Source organism: Stylophora pistillata, chromosome 3 (assembly GCF_964205215.1).
Source record: "Stylophora pistillata chromosome 3, jaStyPist1.2, whole genome shotgun sequence".
NCBI lineage: Eukaryota > Metazoa > Cnidaria > Anthozoa > Scleractinia > Pocilloporidae > Stylophora > Stylophora pistillata.
The window spans coordinates 12,052,043-12,070,371 of record NC_142521.1 but is presented as its reverse complement, the minus strand read 5'-3'; the positions used below and the strand labels follow the sequence as shown (position 1 = coordinate 12,070,371).

At 37.8% G+C, this 18,329-nt stretch overlaps 1 protein-coding gene and 1 long non-coding RNA gene across 2 annotated transcripts; one reads left to right on the top strand and one right to left on the bottom strand.

Moving 5' to 3' along the window:
* Window positions 1-5: 5 nt before the first annotated feature.
* On the top strand, window positions 6-8,455 carry LOC148734543 (uncharacterized). Its single transcript, XR_015998549.1, has 2 exons — window positions 6-403; window positions 8,160-8,455. It is a non-coding gene; the product is annotated as an uncharacterized LOC148734543 (long non-coding RNA).
* LOC111334800 (VPS9 domain-containing protein 1) lies at window positions 4,224-18,208 on the bottom strand. Its single transcript, XM_022940624.2, has 16 exons — window positions 18,034-18,208; window positions 17,117-17,189; window positions 16,114-16,206; window positions 15,652-15,919; window positions 14,243-14,363; window positions 13,365-13,427; window positions 13,172-13,224; window positions 12,597-12,684; window positions 11,989-12,074; window positions 9,911-11,352; window positions 9,424-9,553; window positions 9,132-9,240; window positions 7,860-7,965; window positions 7,614-7,698; window positions 6,937-7,041; window positions 4,224-5,885 (listed from the first exon to the last, which is right to left on the bottom strand). The coding sequence occupies exons 1-16, from the start codon at window positions 18,118-18,120 to the stop codon at window positions 5,804-5,806; spliced, it is 2,991 nt and encodes a 996-aa protein (XP_022796359.2). The 5' UTR covers window positions 18,121-18,208; the 3' UTR covers window positions 4,224-5,803.
* Between the last annotated feature and the right edge of the window lie 121 nt (window positions 18,209-18,329).

Sequence of the window (18,329 nt, the reverse complement as noted above, 5' to 3'; positions counted from 1 at the left end):
TCCGTATTATTTTAGTCCTTTTTTAATTTTTAATTCCGGTCAGAAAGAGGCTTATCAGAACTACAGCGTAAAAACAGCCCTTCCTCAGAAAGTGCCAATTTTTATCACACGTTTCCGTGATGCACGCACACTCTCAGTGCGCCTTCTTAGCTTTGCCGGACCTTTGCCGAGATTGCAAAGTTTTAATCATGTACGTATACTGATTGTACAGGAGTTTTGATCAATAAAACTCTTGGTGATTGGAAAAATCTATGAGCTCAGATTTCCTGCCGGCTGAGATGTAAAGGATGAGAAAACAAGATCAGCTGAACTTAACAGCATTATGAACACCTTGGCGTAATCCTGAGAAAAGGACGAATGCAGATTCAACAAACGATTCATTGCTGACTTTAACTGCTACAAGGTACTTATGGAAAGCCACAATACAACTAATTTCTTTTGGCCAATCATCAATCTCTAAGTAATTCAGGCGTTTTCCCCATTTAATTGGAGGAACATTTCAGATCCTCTTCAATTTTTCCACGTTCTGCTTTAGCAAAAGCGTTCTAAACAGTGGACTGGTGTTAACTGTATAAAGTGGCGATCCACTGTGATACACATCTCTCGTCGTGTACTTCACTTAGGTCAGTACTAGAATAAAGTTACAGGAAAGCAAGGTCAAGATTGCCCCTAATACTTCATTCTTTTTGTTTTTATCAACTAAAAGCGTTCTGTATAAGACGGTTTTCGTATGGCACGAATACTTGGCATTTTATTTTTGATAAACAATTTGGAAGAATAACAAAAAACTTCATATTTGTTTCGCTTATTTCAATATTGGGGGTAAGAAAAGAAATAACATCCCGCAACCTGGCAGACAATGACTTTCACTGAAGTCTGGGCAGTGTGCCGCCAAGGCTTAGACACCCTGACCCTGTTTGAGAAAAAAAAAAAAAAACAAAAACATTTCTGTTCCCTTTTGCGACAAACCTTGTAAGAATTGTGGATTATCGACCTCTCAGAAAGCTACACGCGCGTATTTAAATTGGAATACGGCGGAAAGTATTGTCCACCAGTTTAATCATTTCTAATCCTTGTATTGTTGATGTGCGGTTTTCCGGCATTGCTGGAGATTTTACCATAACATCAGTCTCTCTTAATTGAAAGGTAGAGCTTTGATATTTATTTGAAGTTGCTTTTTGTTTCTATCTGTGTAAAATGAAACAAATTTTGAATCAGACGAATGGCAAATGTGGTTATCAATTAAATTTTATTGCCTGAATACACCGTGAGCCGTTCAAGTGCAATTTTCCAAGTACCAGCTGGTCTGTAATTCAAAACGGATTGGCTGACAAAAGCCGTTTCAATCACGTCCGCAAATTAATCAATGTTTACCCTAAAGAAAAATCCCCTAATGACGATGCACTTTTCTCTTAAACCAGTTATCCTTTTCTTAATAATCCAAATCTATTTCCATCGACTTATTTCGTTTACTGTGATGGCAATTTTTAGACTTACACTACAGCCTATTCTTCTGATCAAGATCTGAATTCGTACTGTAGTAATTCAGTTGTACAAAGTTATATTCCTCTACTCCTAAAAGCCAAGCAGTAATAATGAAAACGTCCTACTGAATCTTGCAAGACGGACAAAAACCGTTAACTGCAGAGAACAACTCTTGTAATGAGTACTTGTCAGGCTCCGCCCGAAGGCGGCAGTCGTCTTAGCAGAAGCAAAATAGTTTTGATAATTAAAATTAAAGAACTTAATGACGAAAGTGGCACAGGAAAGGTCAGTGAGCGCATAAGAATCTTTTCTTTCCGCCGCCAAGAATGTTTCTCTTCTCAGTTCCCTGGGAGGCTCTTTGTACAAAGAGACTTGTCGTATAGGCCTGGATACAAAAATCCCGAAAAAATGGCTTAAAAATCTATCTGGAAATTCTTCAAAAAATGTCTATAGATCTCATTTTTATCCCTAAAAATATCGAATTGTTTCTAAAAATCCCGAAATCATCGCATAAGTTGCGAAATTCTTGTGGTGAAATTGCGTGGAAGGATCTTAAAATTGATCACACGATAATTAATTTACTATACAATGTAAAAGGTTTATCTGCTTCGTATCCTTTCATGTTTCTCTTTCAGACAAAAGGAAAAACGGCTGTAACAGTAATTAGTTAGTACTGTTAAAGAACCCACTCACGAGATTACTGTGATGTGGTCTGGCCTGTTTACTGGGAATTGGGGGGGAGGGGGCGGCATCAGTTAGATTCACCTTTAATTGATTGTAAACTGCTTAGCAGTCTGGTAAAGTCCCCCGCACAGTGTTGTAAAGCGCCATGAACTCAGGATATGAGCGCTATATAAATAAAAGTTATTATTATTATTATTATTATTATTATTATTATTATTATTATTATTATTATTATTATCATTATTATTACTGAGGCCTTGCCGTGAACAAAACATATGGTCTAAACCACTAACTGGTAGCATTACCTAGCATTTGTATTGAAGAAGCCCCCTTGGAAACAGTGGAGGAACTCCGAAAAGACTTTAACGAACCACATAAATATTTTCTTATATCATCAGTTGTATTTTGCTAAACATAATCGTCTAAAAATCCTCAAATGTTCTAAAAAAAACTAAAATCATCTAAAAATCCTGTTTGACTCTAAAATCTTAAAAAAACCGGATTTTTGTATCTAGGCCTAACTTGTAGTTTCTGGCAGCATTCCCGCCAAATATTTCATATATTATGATCAGTCTTACACTACTTAATATTTTCCCTTTCTACATTCTTTTTAGCTTATTTACCAGTTTTATTCAGTACTTCCGATGTCTATACTCTCCTGCTTATTTTCTTATTTTCTTTTCCCCTGTAATTTTCAAAGTATGGATTCATGTTAATTAGCAATTGGCGAAATTTAAAAAAAAATTGACAAAGAATAACACAGGATTTGGTGTGCTTTGCACATTGGTCACATATACATCTTGCGTTTTTCCACGATCCGCTTTCAAGCTTTTACGTCCGGACGTCCCGCTCGATGGAGTTGTGAACGGCCTTCTTGCTATCTTAAACAAGATATTGAAATATATTTTGTTTCTGGTTGTTTTGGGAAGAACATGCATGTCAAAGAATCACTGTTTCGATTATGGTTGGCGCGCAGGAAAATACCCATTTCTTGGGTACTCGCCAAGGTTTTCGGAGGTGGAGGAACTCTAACTTAAGGCCATCGGACACGGACACCAAAGAAACAGAAGCCTTTAAAGAGAGGTAGAAACAACGGAATAGTACCGTAGGCAGAGTTTAAAAAAAAGCACAGAGTTTTTAGAATTTGCTAATCTCGCTTTAATTACACATAAGCTTGTTAGCAGTTTTTTGTTTCCCGTTTAAAAATGGTTTGGATTAAAATTCTCTCTTTTACTTAAGACAATTTAAAAGATAATTTTATTGCCATTGTCTGATATTCCTTGGTTTTATTACGTTGGAAAAAGCCCTTTTCAACTTTACTGACCTAAAAGATTAGTTGTAAAGAAATGGTGCAAATATGAGAGTAAGCCGCACCGAGAAAAGTGATTTCAACAAGGAAGATAATAATTTTGGACTAAGATACTATTTCAACAAAAGAAACCTGGCCCTCATTACAGTCTTTAAAACTAATAGCTATGTAGGTTGGAGTTCAAACTCCTTTGTAAAACTGATAATGGTAAAACTGACTCGATGGCTTTGTTGTCTGAAGCCATACTCGTGCTAATCCCCCTTTACGTCAGCATGCGCGGTTTGTTCTTACACAGGTCATAAGTTAAGTTTTGCTTTGGTATTATACAATTAGGCAAATTAGTTCCATGCTAATCCAAAAGGGGAACGTTTCCCTTAATCTTATTTAATTAACAAGCTATCACGAATCACTTTCAGTATTGTTGTATCTTTTAGTGCCAAAAACACTCCACATAGCTTCATCCTGTCAGTCATTTGGTGATTAACACAGCGAGCAAGAGAAGGGATCGCGGTGCCCACCAAAATTTACATTTAATAACTCTCCCATATAATTCCCTGCCATATAATTCCTTAAAAAGTAGAAAAAGAGAATTTGGAGTCATATCAAGATAACACCCTTCCACTGATACGCTCTCCTGTTCACATGACTTGTTTGCATGAAACATATTGGAATGTTAATAACATCTGGGAGTTCAGAGTGAAATTGCCCTAACGCGAGAATACGGAATAAACAACTCCACATCGTGTAGAAATAAATACAATTCGCTTTAATTCCCCAATGGCGTAAATGACGTGGGTTGAAACTAAACAACAAACAATTACAAAAGTTACACAATATACAATATAAAGAAATAACGAATAACAGGACGGAAAGAGGACTATAAAACACTTATATTGTTACGGCCACAGAAAAGACCAAGGTTGATACTGCAATTGCAAAAAAATAAAAAAAAAAAAGGAAAGGAAAAGGAGTAGGACGAGCGAAAACGGCGTTACGTTACAAAACTGCGCGTAGCGCGAAAAACGAGAAAACAGGTATATCACTGCAATATGTACATCGGTAAATTAAGCGAAGTAGCAATAAAACGACAAAAAAGGCGCTGATGAAACGAGCATAAGCGTTGGCTAGATACGGAGTGAAAAGACTTAAATAATGAACTTCAAAAACGCAAAGAATCCAACACGAAAAAATATCGCACTTAGAACTTACAAAAAGGATTAACAAATTATTTCCCAGTTAAATCCTTCGAAATGACGCAAACGTCCTCTTAGCGTCATCAATGAAAAGAACACCGCCGTATCCCAGCCAAACGAAGACGATTTCCAATTTGTTTGGGGCCGTTTCTATTTGCGGGCCAAAGAATACAAAAAAAGACTGTTTCAATTTACTGTTGACGTTTAATTCTTCATTGTTTCCTCTTCTTCAACACTACATACAAAACTATCTTCATCGTTATTGGGAAAAGTAAATTTCACCTTCCTTACATTTTAACTTTGAAACTTTATCAATTTTACAGATTGTAGAAAATGCCTCTTTATCTTATTTTTGTATCGGTCATGCATATTTTAAATCTATCATTAGTTCTTCGACATTTCGTAATAAATAGTAAACGTAACATTTTCCCTATCACGAATAGAACTGAAAAAGTTATATTTCCATCACGTGACAATACCCTTAAAGAGCGCCTCTTACTCGAGTTTCGCACGGGATGTAGGGACAAGCAAACTCCAATGGCTGAAACGGGAATTGAGACGGTTTCCGATTTCCACTTACTCAAGGAGCTCTTATCTTGTCACGTTAGTTCTAATTCAAAGGTGATTGTTGTCAAATACTTAGTGAGTTAGCTTGTGATCAGAACCCGATGCTTTGATTAGAATGAAAGTAACTAGAGCACATCAGAAGAAAAGATCGGTGAAGTAGCTCACTGTCATATTTTATTTTTTGGCCTGTCGTGCGTTGTAGCTCCAAAAATTCTATCTTGAACCTTATGATATTTTGCTATCCAAATGTGCTTCGAAGAGTACAAACAACGCACGAGACGAGTACAAATATCACGCGATATTTGTACTCCAGAAATACCCGCGAAATTCGCTCGCACTGAAATAACAATTTGGCGTGTTGGATAATAAATCTCTTATTAAACGTTTTGTTGTGTAGTATCTCTGAGTATTTTTACTCGTTGTTTGTATTTTGATTCGCCCTACGGGCTCGTCAAAACACTTAGCGATACTACACAACAAACACGTCTAATAAGATATATGTATATTGTCCCGGCTCTCTAATATTCTTAAGGAAGAGTTATCTTGCTTAGTGATTGACGGTCATTCAAGTAGGCTTCAGGGTGGCCAGATACGCAAGGGCTGTTAAAAGAGTCGTGAGGCAGTACCCTTCTTCTCCCATCAGATACCTGAACAAGGACCACAACAGTAAAATTGGCTAAACAACAATGGTTTAAATTCAAATTTTCATCGCTTTTACCTCTCGGATGGAGATGTTCCTCAATAGAGGTTTTGCACAGCGGCCATGTTGGATGGCAGGAACAATAGATTATTTTAGCCATGGGAAAAAAATTCTTTCTTATGCAAAATATTTTCATTATTCCTGCCATCCAACATGGCTGCTGTGCAAAAGCTCTATACCTTGTTCCTAGGGCGGAACTCTCCCAATAGACGGAAAAAATGTTCCTCGTAAGCTATACCTCGTGTGTGAATCTCCCAATAAAAGTAAAAAACTCTCAAGTACTTAATTATGCCTTGAGTAGTACTCACACAGAAGAGGACAAAAATATCTCGGCTTTAATCCCACGGATGTAACTTACCAAATTTAAATGAAGGTCTTAATCAGCTTAGACTAAAGGCAGTTTCTCCTTTTCGATAAAGTCTGTCGCGTGAGTAAAAAACAATCAGTGAAAAAAAAAAAAAAATTACGTTAGCTCGCCAAGCGGAGCTCTGAGAGTGGTACGTAAAAAAGGTAGGAACTACAGACTTATAAGTAAGTTTGCGTTCCTTTTAAGCCAATCTAAATACGGATTTTGCGATCCAAAATTCAGTTTTCTGTTCCATCAAGGACCATACCGATATAAGATTGCAATCTGAACGATCTTACTTTGAACTGAGATCGTTCGGATTGGTATCTCCATCTGATTTTAGATGCTCGTTCCTTTTAGCCAAACCAGCCTGGTTCCTGATCGTGCGATCGATCGTGAAATTTTCGTTCCGGCTAGGAAGGAAATCCAAGCTATCCGAATTGTCTCAATCCAAAAACAGATTGGTTAAAAGGAACACAATCCTAGTCAGGGAGGGTGACCTTACACGGCTGAGTAATTTACATGCGTGCGCCTCGCACTCAATTTCTTTCACTGAATTTTTTTTTCTTGTGCGACGGACTTCGCCGAAAAGGAGGGTCTGCTCGAAGCCCATCGGCTAGCCTTGAAGTAGTTGAAGGTCTTTTTTACTTACCCCTCGGGTATAAATTCCTCCATAGCATCACATTCAGAGATTAACTGTGCCATTCCGCTTCGAATAATGACAAAACTGAGAATAGGTAACAAATCATCACATCCACTGTAGATGTAATAGAATTTGCACACATCATAAGTCATTTGGATTTAATATAGCTCGCATGATAAGTCATTTGGATTTAATATAGAATTTGCTCGCATCATAAGTCATTTAGATTTAATATGTTGGCTTAGCTAAACTTACTGCGGGGAATTTTTTTTCGTAAAGAGTATTCAGACATAGAATACGAAGGGCTAACGCTCGAAACGTCAGCTTTTATAACCGTAACGGTGGCCAATTTACCTTTTCAACTTTGTTCATATATTCATATTATTTCATTACCCCCACCGACGCAGCGCCAAACAGTTTCTTTAGAAACTATCAGCCTGTATTCAGACATAGTTTGGCTTGGCTAAACTTACTGTGAGAACGTTTTTCTTTTTCACAGAGAGTAATCAGACAGGCGAAAGGGTTCGTCCTAGACTCGCCCATAGGTCTAACTAAAATTAACATTTTAATTCCAAAGATGTCGAGCGTGAGGCGGAGAAGTGAAGCCCTTTATAAGAAAGTCTATTCTCTTCAGTTATGCGTCTAAGTAAACTGAGATTGAAGTAAAGAACACAGAGATTACATACATGGCTGTCTCTGGGCAGTGACGCGACTTCCCTTTCGTCTCCCAGTAATCTTCAACACACTGACAGACGCAACGTGACGTTCGAACTGTAGACAGATTAATTAGAGTTATAAGTTCCACTATCTCTACAGAAAAATTCCAGAATAAAAAAACAAATAACAAACACTAAGTTAAAATCAGGTAAAAGCATTTAAAGCACTATCAGCTAAGAAACACGCAAACAAAAAAAAAAGAGCCTTATAAATACCGAGGCACTCTAGCTTCTCCAAGGGACAATATAAAGTGGAAACTTTATGAAGTTCATCCACCGCCATCTGATATGGATAACTGTTTCCTGTTGCGCCCAAAACGGTCTAAAGACGGACGAGTTTAAAATTCTTTAGAATTCTTTTCCCCTAAACAAACTATACTTTATTCTCGTGTTCAGTTTTATAATATTTGGTAAACGTGTTAAAGACTTGAAGTTTTCTTTAAATGAGTAAACATATTATAACTGGGAATATAGCCGTGGCCATTCAGGGATTAGCTCTTTCTCACTGTTTTCCAGGTCCAAAGTGGAATTTGAAGGGGCATGTTTTGGTGGACAGTGGAGCAGAGAAGATCCGCGGAGAAAAATCCTCCGAGCACGAAGAAGAATCAACAACAAAACTTACACGTGAGGTGCGGACATTGAACCCAGGCCACAATGGTAGGAAAAGAGCCCACTTGGTCTTTGCGCCATCCTTGCTCACGCAAATTTCTGCATTTTGTGATTTTATTTTCCTCATTTTAACGAAGACCCAATCGACAACCTTGTCTAGTGACTTGTCTACTCCAGTAAACAGTCACATACTTTTAAAATCCGGTGAGCTTCTCTCATTATCTTCTCATCATTTAGTTTAAAGTGTATATGACAATTTTTTTTTCTGCTGATTCTGGTCGTTGATAATGTTAGAAAAACGACTGTAAAGTTTTTAGATCGATCTTGAGAATATTTTGAAACCCCTTTTTTTCGTTCAAAATGCGCGCTACTTTCATGTTGAAATTGTCCCAGAGATCGCGCGGCCAAAATGTCACATGATATACGACTGTGACGTCACTGTGTCTGATAAACAAACTAATATGGCTGAAAGGGAAGGGAAACCATCGAAGCATGGGGGTCGAATCGCTTGACATCACCAAATTAAACAGTGCGGGTCGAAAATTATCCTTAATCACTCGCACATTCGAAGCCCCGAGCAAGAGAAATTAGGAGGCGCCTGCACGCGACAGCAATGTTATCAAACACGGTGACGTGACAAGCGCAATTATCATCCCCAGTTTCCCGGGACACGTTTATATAGAAATTGGCGGTATTTCGGCCGCAAAAAATCATCCAAATTATTTTTTTTCGCATTATCGAAACATTTTTCATTTATTACATATATCAATAAAGGGAAATAGTTAAAAAAAATTGTGTCATATACACTTTTAGTAAGTACGTAAGAAACACTTTAAGTACGAAAGTTAAGAAACCCATCTAAAGCTATGCTGACAGCACCTGATCCTTCAAACACAGTCTGTGTGGCACGCCCAAATCTTCCGGATCCTTCGCGATGTTCTCTGACATCACGTCCGCCAGTGTGAGTTCTTTCTCGTGATTAACTTGTCTGTTGGATGAAAAAAGTAAGGAGGAATTAAATATAAAAAGAGGCGGAGATCATATGCTACAAAAATACAGAGCTGGAGAGCAAGCCTTGCATTCCATAGAAGAGAGCCAAATTCAAGTAAGTTTTTTTTTAAGTCCATTGTAGAGAAAACACCAGACTAAGTCCACGATACATTCCTCTCACCTGAGCACAGCCAACAACATGGGCCACAAAGGTTTAAAAAAAGGAAACTCCAAGAAGGAGTAACAAAGATCTCGGCCGGCTGGTGTATCCAGTTGTTCATAAGCAAGGATTAATAATTTCTGAAGCTTTTCTGAAACAGAATATAACATGACATGAGTTGGAGCTTTTTACAATTGATATTAATAATTAACATTTACCTTTACTTGGAAACCTTGAATTACCAAATTAACTTTATAATTTAATATAATATAAATGTATACGATTCAATACACCGATAAGAGTAAACGAAAAAGACAGTTTATTTTAATTGTAAGGTCAAAAGCAAAGTATATCAACAGCTCTCTAGATACTCGCATGTCGTGTAGCTGAGAGACGAAAAATCGCGCAATGAATATACATTTATTAACAAATATATGTTTTAGAGTCAGGACGAAATCTTCCAGATCTTTTGGATGTGATAAAACGGGCATTTGCTAGACACACATACCGAGAAAAAATCTCACATCCACCAAAACGTCCTTCAATTGTTTTCTCCTTTCATCAGAGTCAGTTGTAGTTGGAGTTGTCTGATCATCTTCCTCCTTGCCACTTTGTTCTCTAGCAAACCCAGCCAGTTTAGGTGTTGGTATTTTCCCCTCATCTCTGCTGTTTGCCTGATCAAATTGGATTTCACTTGTTGTATCATACTTATTTGACTTCTCTACTGCTCTCAGGGTTTCTCCATCACTGTAGGTGGAGTTACAAGCTATCTGCTCTTCACCAAACTGTTCTCTTTCGTTCAAACTTTCTATTGATTTTTCTTCGTCACCTGGGATGTTCCCACTACCTATCTGTTCCTCACCAACCTGTCCATGTGGCTTCAGACTACTGTGTGATTGTTTACTTTCCCCATTGGTGTTGTTTCTTGCTGTCTCTTCTTCATTAGCCTCGACTTTTTGGTCCGAAATGAACCCATCTGCTTCAAATGGATTTGCGTCGTCTTTTGGTTGGTCTTGGCTGGTTTTCTCGTTTTTGATTGTTGTTGGCAACTCAACGTTTTCCACAGACTGTGTACTAAGATCACCGTCTGCAAATGTATCACTTGCATTTGTCGAGTCTGGTCTGAGTCGCGAATGAGTATCTGCGCAGACTTCTGAAGGGTCGGCCTGACTGTGTTCCGTCACATTGACGTAAATAGAAGATCCCACGACATTTTGGGTTGTACCCTCTTCCAAATTATATTGACTCGTATCTTCTTTAAGTTCGCTACAATTCTTTTCATCTACCGTTGTCTTTTCTTTCCCTCCATCTACGTTTTCAATGTCAGTGCCATTACTTTCATCCTCGCTGCTATCCCAGCCGAACATATCGTCTTCCAGCTCATCAAAATAACTCTCCAATGTCGCTGAATCACTCCCTGTCACAACAGCATCGGGCTGCGAAGTATCAGTTTCAGAGACTTCCGACTGATTATCATCTCCAAGAAGATTTTTAAGTTTCGTTAAATCAGTTTCAGAGCTCGCACATTCGCTATCGACATTCCGCTTCCCTTTTTCTACGGTGTCACCATCTCTGCTATCCTGTCGTACATCGTGATGTTCGACAGTCTCGTGTCCCTCTTCCCTGACGGTGCCTCTCACAATTTCCCTCGTGCCTTTTACGTTTTCCTCAAGATTAGTCTCTGATGAAAAGTGACCTTCAAAATCACCTTCAGCATTAATTAGCGTATTTAGGTTTTTCCCTTCGTTTTGTTCATCTTCGATGAGTACCGATTGCCCTGCAGGCTCGTTAGAGTGAAATTTCTTTACAGTTGTACAAGTTCCTTCATTCACAGCTACTCTTCCGCTTTTTACATCGGGAAAACCCACATCTTTTACAAGAGGTGCCAGTTTCCGGTAAACGTGATACTGATACTGGAGCAGAAACTGGGTCAGAGGATGATCCGACGAGCTGCACGATGGGAAATATTGAGCAAGTTTCAGTGTTATATTGCGGTTTATTACACGACTCGGGCAGTCAGAGGGCCAATAACTAAAATCAACCAATCAAAATGCTCTATTGCCGGTCAATATTCTCTCAGTCTTGGACCGGGCACTGTCCCGAATGGTCTCGAATGATACCTCACTTGTGTCCCTTTGAATTTCGAATTCAGTCGTATAATAAATCTCTTATAAACCAAGCTTGCTCGGGACCGTACTGGAAGAATATCGGCCCTCGCTCTTTTTTGTACGGACCTCGCTGCGCTCGGTCCGTACCGTCAAGACCTCGGACCGATATTCTCCCAGTACGGCCCTCGCGCTTGGTTAATAAGATATAATCTTATTGTATAACATGTGTAAGCCAATGTTGATTTCTTAACTAGGATTTCTCTTTGTACAAAATATATTATGTTAAAGAGAGGACCATTTCAAGATAAGGTGCCGTTATTGATAACTGAGACACTGCGGGCGCCCTGATTCGAAAAGTTCGCAAAAAAAACTCGCCTCAGGCTCGTGAGTCATTACTCCGGTAAGCCGATAGAGAGTGCGGTATAACGCTTAATTTACTTGACAATAAGAATGATAATTAAATAGTTTTAAGTCTCACCTGAAAATCTTAGTGATTATTTCTTTGATCAACTTGGGATCTTCTGGCGAAAGTTTTAACTTATTCCTTAACAGTTTCGGCCACACCTTCAAAATAATTAAATATACAACAGCTACAAATCACAGTAAATTAAAACACCTGAGATCGAAGAAACAGGCCAAAAAAATAGCTGAAACATAAAATAACTAGTTAAATCTTGAATCCTCTTCAAAGACTTTTTCAGTTAAACTGCAACTCTTAGTGGTCGCACATGGAAATAGAAAAGCGCACAGGAAAAGGTGTAACTGACCATGATTCTACATACAATTTAAAACGAGATAAAATTTTTTTTTCGACTTTCCAATACGGTTATCATATATAAATGATTAAGATGCATACTTCCATCCATGAGGGGTTGGGGTGCGGGTGCTTCGCACGTTTCACGCACATCAAAAAGTAGAAATAAAGCTTCACGAAAAGTCGAATAAACAACTATAAGGTTCACGTATCGCGAAAAGTAAAAAAATCCACAGTTCACGGTGTTTTAATCTCGTATTTTCCCTGGTCATGAAAATTAAAAACACTTCATCCCGTATCACACACATAGTGATACATGCTTTCCAACTTACTGTCTCTTGTTCAAACTCCAATATCTTTGTGTAAATAATACGCTGTTCTTGCTGTTCCTTGGTAGAATACACTGCAGGGCCAAGACGCCTGTAACACATCAATGTATTATAATTACATGACAAGCACAATCAGCCTGTTGCTGAAGAAGGAACATGTACCAACCCCGCCTTCATACCCTAAGGTCAGCGTACATGTTGCCCGCGCTGTTCTCTGCAAGTTTCTTATGATAATGGCGGGGAGAGTACAGTCCAACCTGTCTTAAGCGGTCACAGAATGGCGTGTTGACCGCTCAATACAGGTTCTTCTGTAAAGAAAAACTAAGATAAAAAAAAACCGTCATCTTATGCCATAGTTGACTGCTAAATGTACAAAAATCACTCAAAAATAATATTAGTATAGAGATTGGGAGAACACTATGGATTAAATATACCTGAAAGCTTTTTCTTCATTTTATTTGAGTGGTTTCGTTCAGTACAGGTGAAACACAATACGAACAAGCCGTTGGGGCCTAAGTAACCCTTTCCACTGTAACTTTCGCCTCTATTAAGCGGTCACCTCTATATAGCTTTCTCACCTGTTTGTTTCCTCTTGCAATCTACGTTGTCGCTCCCACAATTTTTGCTTTATCTTATCATCAAGTTAAAGTTACATGCACTAGAATTACAGCATTATGGTTAAGTGTACATCTGATCATGCACTGTCAATAAATGATCGACTGATTTTGCCCCAAAAAGTAAAGAATAAAATTAAGAATGGGCTAAGGATACAGCTTGCTCCCTGGCCTTTGCAATGGCAAGGTTTTCTGACATCCTTCGCATTAAACTGAGATTCTGCAAAACAGTAAAAACTACATGAGTATTGCAGTCTCATTATCCCCGTATGCTTCATAGAATTGTTGACAAGAATCTGATATATATAAAAAAAATTACTAAAAATATTGTTTTGCAAAATTAACACTGACTTCCTGTTGAAATTTGAATACCACACTTTATTTAAAAAAAAAAACATAAAAATAAATTTTCAAAATAATCATGCCAAGTTGTAAGCCTGGGTAATTTGCATTCAAGGAGATTGACACTGTAAAAGCAATACATTACCTCAAGAATCAATAATTAATAAGAGTGCCACATGATGATATAAAATTAATACCATTTTAGGAGGATCAGAATGCCTTACTGGCTTGCTAAGTATATTCATAAGGTTCTGAATAAATGCAAATGTTATTGTTATTGTAATATATTTGCCAACTAGTCTGGTTTGTCCCAGAGTATCACAGATACATGACAAATCTCTCACTCTTGAGCTCCCCCACAGTTGAGTGAATCTTCCATAAAAAGTAAATTTGGAAACTTTTTCTGTAAAAACTCGGGGGAATGGGTATATGTTATCATTTGGCTTTTCCCTCTTTTTTTTTTGTTACGATATTGTTTTTAGCGTGTATTCTCTGAAAAGCCCTTTCGCGACGAGAATAAAGCTTGTTTTTAAAACATTGATACGATTACTTAACTAGTGTATGTATGTATTTTGGATTTGAAGGATGAGATTGATGCAAGGAGGCCTTTTTGGTAGAAATGTAGGAAACGATAAAGTCGAAACCAATTTGGAATGAGATTTATGATGTCTAATTATCTATAAGTTTTCATACTCGTGAAATCATATCCTTGTTTGTCCCCCCCTTGTTTGCATTCTGCATTCTTGTCCTGTATGCCTGTATCAACTGTTTGTTTTCCTTGTAAGCTTTCTCCAAAGGATCATAGCTACCAGTTCTAAGAATGAGAGAATCACAAGTCAAACATGTACAGTTTACACTGTAAAAGAAAGGCAATACAGTCGAACCTTGATTATCCGGACTCGTTGGGACTTAGGTAAACAGTCTGGATAATCGAGAGTCCAGATAATCAAAAATACGAATATTAATGAGACAATAATATAAACAAAAGAAATAAACTTTAAACACGAAGGCATGCTATAAAAGGAGCCTTAGGTCCCATTTGTCAATCAACCGTCGTGTGATGTAGAACTCTCAGAGTCAAGTCAGCTTGAGCTACAGCTACTCCAAAGTAGTAAACAGCGGGCGCATTCCTCAAAATTATTTTATGTCTTCATCACAGTATAAGAATTTTTGAGATTTGTATTTCCTTTCTCCAATGGAAACTGTCTTTATTTGTGGCGGTAAATTTTAGATCGAAGTAGGTGGTTTGCACGTTACCTCATGCCACCATGCTGGTGGAAGTAAACATAGATATCTCATCAGCTCCTTTTGTTCGTCTACCAGCATTTAAATTTGACCCGCACACGTCAACGGTGAGTGACAAATGAGCCTAGGTCTTCCCAGGGAAGACTTCCTTATATAGCGCGCCTTCGTGTTTAAGATAACACACTTTAAATTCTAAAAGTCTGCTTCAATGCCTCTCTGAGCGCTCGATCTTTTGAAAGCAGAGGAGGTTTCAAATGCACTTTTCCTGACTTTAAACATAATCTCTGAATTTTTTCAGTTAACCTCATAAAGTTTTGAAAATCAAAGCCCATTAATAATCACATAAAAAATGGGACCAGAAAAAAAATCCGGATATTTGAAAAGTCTGGATGATTGAGGTCCGGATAATCAAGGTTCGACTGTGGTCACTTTGAAGCCTTCTGATTTTCATAGATGATATAAAGTGACCCAATTTACAGATATGAAGGTTGACATGGTTATCATGTATCCAACAATATACTGAAACACTCTTATTTCTTTTGTCATGAAATCAAGGCCAACATCTTCAATCACTGCGCCACAAGAAAAATCAGGGGCAAAGACAAAACTTTTATGCCTTTCCACTACCTCCACCCTGAGTAGAAGTTTAATTCTTATTGGATCCGAAGGTACCATGCAATAACCCGCAAATTAAATTTTTTCTCTTGTGAACACTTGGCTGAGTGTTTAGAGAATTGAAGAAAATGATTACACTTCTACTCAACCTAAAGCTGATAACAATTAAAACACCAATTTTTCTAGAAAAAAATCTCTGGAATTCAAGACTGTGCAATCAGTTTCAAATTATGAGTACCCACCGATGATGATGACGCAGCAATGGAGACCCAGGGGGTGATGGTAGATAAAGGTTTTCATCACTTGTCGGTTTTGCTAAATTTGCAGTGGGAGAATTTGTGTTGGACAGCTTGCGAATAGTTGCACCTTGTGGTGCCAGTTGATGCTGAGCTGACTGACCAGGAACTAGAACATGACTGTCAGAATAGCGATGTGGGACACCTTCACTTGGAAGATGAAGATGCTGAGGAATTTGATTCCCAGGAGTTTGACTCGTTGAAGTGTTACTTGCTTAAGGTATGACAGGCATCAAAGACATATTGATAAGAGAAAAGTTATTTTTAAAATTAGTTTAAAAATGATTTTCTGGTTTTTATTCCATAGGAGTTCTAAGAAGGCCACAATTGTACTATATCATAACTACAGTATGCTTGGTTTTTTGCACTGAGTCTTAAAAATTGTTAATGAGAAGATTATAATCTTACCCACGGATGATATTACCGTCAGAGCTCTCTCCTGACATTGCTGAAGTAGACGGAACAACTTGGCCGTGTCACTGTTGTACACCAATCGGAGATCTGCAGTAATCCAGAAGCACAGTTGAATGATGTAAATGAGTAAAATCTTATAGTAAATATATTTTACCATTTTTCAATAACTGGTAGAATCTTTTGCTTAGCTTAACTTTTCCTATCTGATGGTTTTAGATTTTTTCTCTCCTTTTCTCACCTGTGACCTAAATCCTAAACTGCAATTGTTTCCTCAAGAGAGGGGTGGACTATAAACTAAAAGAAAACTTTTAAAAACTTCTAGAGCATTAATGTCCTCCACATGCAAAGTTTTGTTGCCAGTCACTAAAAACCAAATATTCATTGATTACTCCCCAGTCCCTCCCATCTTAACCCAACAAACAAACAAACAAAAGAAATAGACAAACAAATACAGTTTATTGATTTTAGCAATTAAAGTACATATCACATACATATAAACAATTAAACAGTCATTGAAAATCCACAGTAGAAGACAGGATTATCTCCGTAGCAAGTATGGCAATTAACTCTAATTTCTATTCCACTGGAAATTATTTTTATTTAGAAAATTGTGTCTGCAAGAGAAGAGTGCAGGTCTTTTCTCTTAACTTCTAAAAAAGATGTTACAACTGTAAAGGGGGGAGCAGGGTTGGCGTAGTGGCGAGAGCGCTTGCCTTCCACCAATGTGTCCCGGGTTTGATTCGTGGACCCAGCGTCATAAGTGGATTGAGTTTGTTGGTTCTCTTCTCTGCTCTGAGGTTTTTCTCCGGGTTCTCCGGTTTTCCCCTCTCCTCAAAAACCATTATCATTTGAATTTATGTAATTTAGAGTTTATTTATATTTACACATGACCCCACAAGCTGTTCAGCTTTAAACATCATCGTGTCTAAATAAAGGTATTATTATTATTATTATTATTATTATTATTATTATTATTAATGTAAGAGACATAACATACCTTTGTCCCACGCATCATCTTTTAGAACTTGTGATATATAGATAATGCAACTAAGATACTGACAGTATGCCTCCTGGTGTAAAAATAAAAGTAGTGTACAACAAAGTCATATGTATGTATGTATGTATTGAATATACATCTACTGATAAAACCTTCATGCCCTTTATGTGGATAACTGTAACATGTGACAAATACATATCATACAGTAAGACAAAGTCATGTTGGTGGCCCTTAATTAACCAGAAGTAATTTATAAAGTTCTGTGATCTTGCAACAAGGATATCTTACTGAGACAAACTTTGGATTCCATTCGAATTCCCATTCATATGCAGGCAGTTCTCACTGGCTTCAATCGGAGCATTTACACTAAGCCTTTCCAGTTATTATCATTTTTTTCTTTAATAATCTGAACTATTCCCCCTCCCCAAGAATGATGGGTTTTGAAAAAAGGAGGTTTCGAATGATTTTGCTCTTTTACAGCGAAGCTAATAAAATGTGGACACTCGCAAAGGCGCTAACAAAAGCCATCCCGCAAAATTGGGCTCTGATTTTTAAGCAGGCCTTCCAAATGTTAACGGTATTTAATACAAAAACCCTGGGACTTCCCTCATCCCTCTCTGTATTCCAAATCACTGCGTTTTCCAAGGAATCTCGATACGACTTTATTGCCACATAAGCGTTGTCCCTGTTTTGTTATGACGTCACTGTCGAAAGACCGTGGCAATAAAGAAGATCGCCTTGCGGGTTTAACAAAAACAACGTTGAAAAAATATCAAACGTTTGTGAAAACATCTGTCTGAAAATGTCAGAGCTTAATCAAATTCAATCTGCATCATAGTACTTTAAACTGGTGAGAATTCAAAGCGTCTCGATCCAGCGTTACATGATTTGTTTAAGTCAGTTGGTAAAACTCAAACCTTTATCCTATTGTCTGAGTCAAGCTTGATGGCATCTCCAACAGATCGGATTGCCAGTGGTAAGCAATCTGCAATCCCTTCACCCATCGTCCGCGCAAAATATTTTGATAAATTTGTAAAAAATCTCTACCACTCCTCCAAGTCAGCCATCTTGAATACCCTGCAAGTCCTTTTGGGATTTGTTGCCAACTTTTTTTTCTTTTTTTTCTTCCACTACTCTCATTGGTCTACATCTTTTTCAAGCTATCGATGTCACGCTAGCTGTCACGCTAAGTCACGCTAACCTTCGCGCTAAC